The sequence below is a fragment of the Temnothorax curvispinosus genome, unplaced genomic scaffold (assembly GCF_003070985.1).
Source record: "Temnothorax curvispinosus isolate PA1 unplaced genomic scaffold, ASM307098v1 QBEX01009403.1, whole genome shotgun sequence".
NCBI classification, from domain to species: Eukaryota; Metazoa; Arthropoda; class Insecta; order Hymenoptera; family Formicidae; genus Temnothorax; species Temnothorax curvispinosus.
Genome location: NW_020219183.1, coordinates 218922 through 228661, shown reverse-complemented (window position 1 = coordinate 228661; position 9740 = coordinate 218922). Strand labels below are relative to the sequence as shown.

Here is a 9740-nt window from a genome sequence, read left to right as displayed (position 1 = left end):
ACCGATTCCCCCAGTCCACTTTATTGATTATCCTCAGCTTCAACTCCCGCGTCTGATCGGTGGTGAGGGTGCCGGCCAAAAGTTGCCGCCGCTGTTCCAATAGCTCCCGCATCACTTTACGCAACGCATTGAACTTGTACTCCTCGCGCTCCTGCATCAGATAGCCAGGGCGAAGGATTACGTTTTAAAATCGCTAAAAAAGTTTTATACGTATCCCCGAAAATAGAGAGAAAAAGAGGCGTACTATAAAATCAATCCTATTTACGTGTTTCGCATAACTTTACATAATGTGAAATATACAGAAGAGTAAAGGAAGTTTCGTGCTTTTCTTCTAGAAAGTAGAGAAAATGGGAATTATATGAAAGATAGAAGAAAGTTACGTGAGTAATGAAAATTCATCAAAAGACATAACTATTTATTTAAAGAATCCCCTATTAATATCGAGATATATAAATAATGCAGAAATCAAATGCAAAAGGAAATAAATGAAGGAGAAGGTACAAGAGAATCGCAATTTTTTCTTCATCGATCGCATTTTTAATAACGGGAAAATATCCTTTCAACCGGAACACAAAGACAGATATTTTCCCAATGAGAAGGGAGGAGGAGCGGAAAGAAGAGTACGGGATGCGGTGTACTCACCACGTACAACCTCTTCCAAATGCCACCCCATTCCCGCAGGACCAGAGTGACTTCCCGGACCACCGGATCCTCCAATGGTATAACGGACTCGAAGAGGCCCTCATTGTCGATTTTGCAGGGCTTCAGATGCACGTAGGAACTCGGGAAGATCCCCTTCACCGCGCGATTTTTCGTCGAGAAGCCTCTGTACCAGCCTGCAATCGTCGGGAATCCCCCCAATTTCAGTTGCATTTCGCCGAGCGCATTCGACTTACGCGTCTGAGGGTTTAATATTCCTGGCACCAAGAATATAGACGCGCAAACACGGCTAATTTAGACGTTAATTTAGACAATAATACCGAATATGAATGAACGTTAATATCGACATTAAAATTAATTAATGTGAAATAGCATTATTCCGTTCATTATTGTAAATTGATATCAGTCAATGCAATAATTTTGCACGAACTATGAAATACGATCTTCTACCTCTATTATTATTTCATGCTTGATAAATAATTAATGCAACATGTCTGCCAAATTCCGCAAGTTAATTTGAGTTGATTGCCTAAAATTAATTTTAACGAGGTAACAAATCAAACACCGCTTGATGTATAATGATGTAATAATTAATGATGAAAAGAACAAATAGGGCAAATTAGTGAAGTCTTAATGCAAGTCTTAAATTTTTAAATTAAAAAAAAATGATATAATATATTGCTCTCTTAATTTTTTTCTCTTTAATTTGTATCTATTCTATATCACTAGCGATTCGTCGCTCCAGAATGCGTGATTACGCTGCACTATATCACCACTTCCTGGTGAACTTCATCATTTCCCTTGACCTTAAGCGATATCAGAACTCGCCATCGGTACAAGGCGAGGTACAAGGTAAGTACATCGATCTCTTGCGAGAAATAGAGATAAGATCAAGTATATCGGATTACGTACCCGCGCACTCTTCCAGGATCTGCACAGTTTCTCCGATTTCCAGGGGTAATCCATACCGCGTGTCCCCCCGCCAGTTGTACACAGCTGTAAAAGAGATCATAACGAATCGTTATCTATACGAGAGCTGTGCGCCACGGCGAACGGCGATATGACGCGATGATATATTTTTAACGAGCGCAGCCGCCGTCATTCACCAGTAAACTAGATCTCGTTACATCCGCCGCGTAAACTAACGTGACCACCACGACTGATATCTGTTAATAGCACGCGACGAAGCGGCACAATCATGTCTATTTGCATTCGCTACGGCTTATAAGCAGTGCAGCATAATAATTCTTGATATCAGAATTAATCGAGACAGTAAAATTACGGCATAATTAGGTACACACAAGAATTACAATTCACTTCGCATTGTGCTGTAAAGTATTGTAATATAATGTGCAATAAAAATTAGAGCATTTTGCGCAATATTAGTTTATGTATATAAATTGTAGCATATATAATATCAATAATATGCTACAATTTATGTACATAAACTAACATTATCTTACTTATTAGTATTAATTAATATTAATATTACACATACATATATGTTATAATTATGTACGCATAATATATATTTATGTTTAATTTATATAAATCATATAATTGTATATTGTAATATATTATCTGTTTCAATTATCGATATAACGTAAGTGTTGTTGAGCAATATCGTCAAATGATAAGATTCTATCATATTTTATAGAGATACGGCTTTATATTGTATTAAGTCTGTATCTCTTCGCAGTTGTATTTTTCTAAGCATTTTACTCAACGCGTTGATAACTGCTATACACTTGAGCTTGTAACAATAAATGACTTCGATCGGGTTAATGTTTCCCCGTGGAGATCGGTAGCGCGGGCCTCTTTCCTAGAATTGTCAGCCACGATAAGCCGGCTCCGGGGTGTACCGGATATGCGTGGCGATGCACGTATGACGAGCCAGCTTCCGGTCCTCGGCCGCCGGAGAAACGCACGCGAGACGCATCTCAATGAGCGCGTCTCTATACTTCTTTTTCTTTCCCGCTTCTGCTTCTCTTTCCTTCTCTCCCTCTCTCTCTCTCTCTTCCTTTTTCCAGCTCTTCCCTGCGTTTTCTTATAGCTATGTTTATGGCTTACACACGCGTAGGTAGGTAGGTATATACATGGAGATGTCGAGAAAATAACGAAAAATTCAGAATCGATATTTCTACAGCGGAAATTTAATATAATGGAAAGTTAATCTATTTTCTAATATTTTTATCAATATAAGATAACACAGTATAGAATCCAAAATATCGGAAGGTATTTTTTCAAAATGTTTTCCTAAGCAGCTCTCCCGCCATTGAAAACCTCCGTTAAAATATCACTAAAATTTATTTAAAACTTCAAAAATAATTTTTAATTAAGAAACATTATTAATTATTATTATCTAACAATCGATATTAAATAGCGATGCAGTTCGACTTGTATAGAAACTCGCAAATTATGACGATGACAGGATGTCGGTTATTCATCTTTTTTTGGGACATCCTGTATACGTTAACTGGCCCTACGCGTTTGCTCGCCCACGTTTGGGACTGTCTACGAGCAACGTGCGCGTGGGACAGCGTGGCACAATTTTTGACAGCCATACATTCATGCGCCGCATGGATTGCCCATTTTTTTCCACGTTCGCGAGCAATGCGTTTTCATTCACGCGTTTCATACATCGATTGCCGCTACGCGTCATAAAATTTGACGAAACAAAAACGGACGTGAATGCAAATATCGACGATGTAGCGTGATATAATTTGCAACAAGCTGCATCAACCTAGGGAGGATTGAAATCGAGTTTTAAATGCAAAACTCGTTGAAAGTCAAATTAAAGTAATGAATGACGAATAAATTTAATACGTATAGAGAGAATAAATATAAAATAAAGAGTTTAAAATTATCGATAAATCGTAAACGGACCCTCGAGAATTAACAAAACGGGAAGAAAAGAGGCTATAAGGGTCAAACGCGGTTCTTCTTGCGTGATGTCTCATTTATTCACTTTCTTGGATATAATTTCAAACGTTTCGGCTCAATTTCGAGCCATCCTCAGCGATAACAATGGTTAGCCCACGATCTCCAAACCAAATAGCAAGCTCGTCGACTCGTGTTATTTGTACCAAATGATCCTTATCTGTAAGATTTAAATCTTACGTTTGACCCTTATAGCCTCTTTTCTTCCCGTTTTGTTAAAATTATCGATCAGAATTTCAATGGCGTCTTTAAACCCCAAATTTTGCAAGATTAAAGAAGTAAATTCAGATTACGCCAGCGAATGTAAAATACAAAAGACGCTTTATGCAGTTCTCTTCGACGAAATAAAGTCAATCGACGCTGCAAATCGTTCTTTTTAGATTTCGCGACCTGTGGGATCGCGACGACAGATAAATCGATGGCACGAAACGTCCGAATGACAGACGGCGGTCTTTTTTTTTTCTTCCTTCCTTTTTACCGGGCAGCACAATGAGGTATTTTGCCGTGATCCGTGGGCGGAGGTCCGCGACAATGCGCTGCCACGTGGTTTGCCGCGACAGAGACAGCGCGATCAATAGAATGTCACTTATACGCGGAATGTTTTGCGTCACCGGATGGCAGACAGACCATTCCGCATAGTGTCTCTTCTCTGGCCTTAATAGAAAATTTCCCCGCGTAATAGAGACAGATCGGACGAGCTGCTTTCTTCGTGGATATATTTTTCCTGCATACTATGTTAATTTCGTATTCAGAAACGTGGAAAATTCACGGGCAACGTAAATTAACGTTTTCGGGACAATGAACGCACCAGTTATCTCGTCAAGATAACTTGAATAAAAGGCGGGGAAATATACAGTGGAATTAGTTCAAAGCAGATAGTTCAAAGTGAGCTTGATAAACGAAAGGCAAAAAATTTACCGTAAAATAAAAGTAGTGAAGTGTAGTGAAGTAAATGCAGTAAAACAAGAAATATATAATACGCGCGGAATGAAAGATAATACCAATATATATGATACATATACGGGTACAATAAAATTCAGAGAAATAAAACTCCAGGTTTCCCCGTATTACATGGAGCTTCGCTAGCTACGAGTTCAATGTCTGTTCATCTTTTTTATTTGTGCCTCTTTGTCGTTTTCTCTCCTCCTCTCTCTCTCTCTCTCTCTCTCTCTTTCACATAATAAAATAAAAAATTATCTAAATATTCAAAAATTACGCTCCGAAAGGATTCTTTCGGCGCGGCACGGAACAAAGGACAGACCGCGAAGTGTACACGTCGCGCGGCTTTCCCCCATAGCTTTTCCCGGGGAATTAAATCGATAACTCCCTTTCTCGACCGTACGAAACATTCGCGACTGTATAGGGGGACCGCAGGCAGACACAGATCCTGGCGCGGCCATGTCTGCCGTTCTTTTCCCGAATTTTCCGCCCTTTCCGCACGATCCCCTACGGTCCGCTTTCTCCCGGAGCGTCAATGATGGTCTTCGGTGGTGCGCCACTCCCAAAACTCAAAAATTTATGCGCGTCCACTGCGAGTGACGGAAAACGCGAGGAAACGCGACGCGAACAAAGAGCATTGAAAACATGTACAAAATTGTACACTGATAACTTTATAAACGCTGTCAAATTTTTATAAGGCTGTGAAAAATTATATGTGAAAATGTTCATTTTTATTTAAAACATTCCTCTCTCTCTCGCAAGAAAAAAACTGTTGCAGACGTAAAGTAAATTATACGAGAACGAGATTTTGCAATAAACATGACAGTAAACAGTAACAACCGAAGGCAAGTTCGCACGAGGGAACCATCGGAGCTCCCACCTCGTATACGCACACACGTGGGCAGAATCACACGTGCGGAGCCAAAAGCGTCGGATATCAATAATGTCGGTGGAGGATAGGGTTGCAGCGCGTCAGAAGGGTCGCGAAATGAAGACATAAACAATGACATCTGAAATCATAATGCCCCTTTTGGACCCTCTGACAGCGCCTCGGTCTTCTTCACGCGTACCTTTTTTTGCCTTTGAAAAATTACTCTCTACTTTTGTACTTATAGAGAGCGTATAATCAGACAATTAAAAACGCGCGTTAATTCATAAAAATTGGAAATCTTTTTTTAAATTATCGTAAAAATTCGAACTTTAATATAATATATTATTATATATTATTCTATTTCCTTATCGTTTTAGTTTGTCGTGAATCTCCGGGAAGTCGAGAAAGAATACGACAAAATTTTCCGCGGTTACGCAAAGTAAGTATCGTCGGCTATTTTCGCCGCGCGCGCGGCAGAAGCGAACGCCGCACATTTTTCGCGCCAACGGAAACGTCGCTTTATGCACGATCATAAAATGTCAAAAGCGCCGGTGGGTCATATCCACGCGTATATATACATACGTACGTGCGACGGCTGAATTACCGGGGGCAGCTTTTTGCGCGCGTAAAATGTGGTTAACAAACGGTGAAGGAGAGACGGCAGGAAACGCACCGATAACGTCACTCACATTGCGAGATAGCTGATACTAATATTAACATTTATGCGCGGCTGAGTGGGTTCGAAAGTTGCATCGCGTAATAGTGTCTCGTCGATGGACGTGAGACTCGTAATATATGTATCTTGGAGGATCATATGAATATACTGGTGGAAAAGTTTTATTTCTCGCGGAGTTCATTCGTCATCTTTTTTGGCATTTTAATGTATTATCCGCGTTATACGTTGGGCAATACGTTTTCCACATGACTTGTGCTCGTAACGCAATGTTATTGATCGCGAATATGAAATTTGTCCGCATTAAATTTTGCGAAGACAATAATAACGCATTAAATTTTATGAAAGCAATAATAACGCCAAAAACATAGAGGCAAGCTGATGACGTGATTCCACTCTGTAATAAAAGTAGAATTACAATTTTAAAAAGAGCGCTATATGTATAGTATTATGGGACACCGGAAATGGCACCGGCGGGATACCGTAAGAAGAGAACGGCGCTCCGAAGGCTTTTCCGATATGTTCGAGTTAAAATGGACCTGCCTTTGGTGTTCGGAGCTTATAGCACGAGGGGTCACGGTAATGGCAGGAATAACGCATCTGCAGACTTGCCACGAGAGAGAGAGAGAGAGAGAGAGAGAGAGAGAGAGAGAAAGTGAAAGAGGAAAAGAGAAAAGAGAGAGAGAGAAAGAGAGAGAGACGGCGCAGTTACGGTTCTACATCTACAACGATCCCGCTAAAAAGAAATAATGCATAGGGGCATGACCGCGTGAATAGCGCCGTACATTGGTAGATTGGAAGATTGTGCTTTAATCGCGTCGCTCACATATACACACACTCGGACACACCGTGCGAGTCCGTTCGTAGCCGAGAAAAATCCCGGAAGCTATCGCGCGCGAACAAGGAGTCTGCGAAGCGTTCCATATATCTGGACAGAGATTGAAAAACTCGCGAAAGAAATTCCGAGATATTTTAGCTTGTCGGACGCTCCGTTTAATTTTAAGGCAACGTCCGTTTTCGGAAAACTTTGCGAGATTGCGCTACTCATTTTCAACGTTTTGTCGAAATTATTTTCTTAAATATACCTGTCCCCGTAAAAGTGAGAAGGTATGAGACATGTTTTGAAAAAAAGAAGAATGCAAGGTTTCAAAACAAAGCGACACATATTAGAAAAGATTCTGGGAGAACAAAAAGGCAAGGTTTAGAATTTATGAAAAAAAAATAGCAAGAGAAAGAGCGAAGAAAGAAAAAAGAAAGGGAAGAAAAGAGCAAAGAAATAAAAGGGGATGAATAATGAGAAGAAAATAGAAGAAACGGAAGAGAGAATACACATGTGAGATCTAGGACAACCTGGAGAAGCTATAGGATTATAAAGATGAGAGTTGGGTCAAAAATTTTGAAAACTTGAAATATGACAAATTTAACAAGTTTGTATACGTAAATATAAAATATGCAGTAAAATATTGAAAAAGATAATATATAATGTTAAAGTAAAATTGTGTATAATGGTTATATATATAACATAAAAGCAAACATAAATGTAAAGTGTAAAGCAAAGTAAGTTGGATAAAATGAGCAAAAGAGAACAATGCAAAACACTGCGTATTGTACGGAACTCCATCCAAAGTCGCAAGAGGCAAGGATTAAATAAATATATATACCTATATATATATCTCTCTTTCCCCGTAATTATTCACCTTGCTCGAAACTTTATCTAATGAATTTCATAAACATTTATCCCGGATAACTGGCCTCGTTGAGGAACGCCAACACGACCAAAAGGAGAAAGATCAAGGGATCGATGATCCGGTTTTTCATCCTGATTAAAGGCGCTGTTTATCGGATTAGAGCCGCTTGCACTGCTTGAAAGAAGATTGCGCCGACGGCGATGGTAACGACCTTAAACTGAGCGCCGGGGGGATTAACGCGAGCGTTAATTAATCGCGAAAAAATGCCGGGACGAACGACGAACGCCGTAAATTGATTCCGATTCCACAGCCGGAGTCTCGTTCCTCGTCTCCTCGCGCCACTCTTTTCGCCGCGTCAGAAATCCTCGGCAGAAACGCGGTCACTTTAACGCGGCTAATCGCTGCACGTCGACATACCAGCGATAAAATTCCATGTCGCGTTTATCTTTCGTTACGCATTTTGTGAATCGCAGAAAATATCCCGTAATCTTTTTTTAACAAAATGTAATTTTACCTCCTTTCTTCCTGTAAAAAAATATACGTTTCCTTATGCGTTTTTTTATATACGTTTCGTAAACCGCCGGCGTCTGTGTATTTTGATTACGTTGAGCGTGGATTTTTTGTAGAACCGCGCGAGCTGCAGCATTTTAATAAAAGACAATGTACGTTAATTAAACTTCCCATCAGACTTTTCTACCTCATCATTCGAAAGCTAGCGATTGCAAGGATGAATTTGCGACTTCTTGTTTACGGTTCCAGGTATCCTGTCATTGAGACTCCTGTACTCCGCGCTTATAATCTTTACTAATGACAAAACATGATAACGAGTAAGTACGCGGGGCTTGGCGGGGCATTCCCGTACCGAGAAACAATAACGACGCACTACTACTTTAGTCCCTAATACAGCAAATTACCCAGTACGCGCACCAAAATTAATACCGTCGACGGCGTCATGCGAAACGTCGCGTCGCGTCATCACGAAGTATATTCTCATTCATCCTCTCGTTCTATTGAAATCGCCCAAAATCCCGCTACCGGCGAGTTTCACGTTCCAGAACGTTCGCGAGCCAGGAGGGCAAGGATGCCCCGGAGAGGCATTCGTCGCGCATCAAAAGAGGCGCGGAGGCGCGAAATCCGGGAGCGGGCCCGGTTTGTCAAGCGCGGACCTTACTACTCGCGCGCACGATCAATGCATGAATGGAGCACACGCAGGGGCACCCACACGCGCGCAGCGCGGTGAGAGCGCACGCAATACACGCACGCATGTTGCCGCCGCCGGCGAGCGAGAGATCAGGCCCGGTCCATCACGAGGATCCTCGCGGACGTTCGTCCGCGTGTCGTGAACCGCAAAAACTGCTACGCGCGAGCTGTCACGCCGCGCGATTTCGCCGCGCGATCGTTAAGCCGGGCCGGGCCGGATTCGCCGCGCCGCGCCACGCCGCGAATTTGACAGCTCCGAAGCGAGAGCGCTCCGGAGTTATTATAGAGCGGCGGAGGGAGAGGATGCGGGAGCGAGCGGGCACAGCCTCGCCGTCCGCAAGATAAATAAAAACTCGACTTACCTACGCCGTACTTGGTGGTTTTCGTCGTCGTCCACATCTCGAGGGCGGCCGGACGGCGCGACGCCGACGACGTGGGGCCGGTGCGGCGGCGACGGCGGAGCGATAGCTACATACCAGGGCGGCGCGTCCGCTGCGGCGCGCGCGCCGAGCTCCAATCTCCGCGCGCGAGACAACCGCGAGAGACGACCGCGACGAAATTTTTCTCGTTATCACGAGCGGCACGAAAACACAAACATTGGGTGTGTTTGGCCGCGCGAATGTCGCACACGCCACACGGTACACACTGCGCCGCGACCGACGACGACGGACGGGTGGCCGTGACGAGCGGCGTTGCCGGTACGGGCCGCGAGCCGCGGCTGACTGACGGCAACGCCGCCCCGCCGGCCCGCCCGCCCCCGCTAAGGCCG

At 42.7% G+C, this 9740-nt stretch overlaps 1 protein-coding gene across 2 annotated transcripts in view; it reads right to left on the bottom strand.

Annotated features, from left to right (window-relative positions):
- The window catches only part of LOC112458952 (dedicator of cytokinesis protein 3), a 49068-nt gene extending 39628 nt beyond the window's left edge, over positions 1 to 9440 (bottom strand). For both annotated transcript variants that reach the window (XM_025022793.1, XM_025022794.1), the window contains exons 1-4: positions 9334 to 9440; positions 1573 to 1656; positions 643 to 836; positions 3 to 151 (exon numbers count right to left, since the gene is read on the bottom strand). In XM_025022793.1, the coding sequence (XP_024878561.1) occupies positions 3 to 151; positions 643 to 836; positions 1573 to 1656; positions 9334 to 9370 (464 nt within the window). In that variant the 5' untranslated portion in view covers positions 9371 to 9440. The remainder of the gene's footprint in view (positions 1 to 2; positions 152 to 642; positions 837 to 1572; positions 1657 to 9333) is intronic.
- Positions 9441 to 9740: the final 300 nt, after the last annotated feature.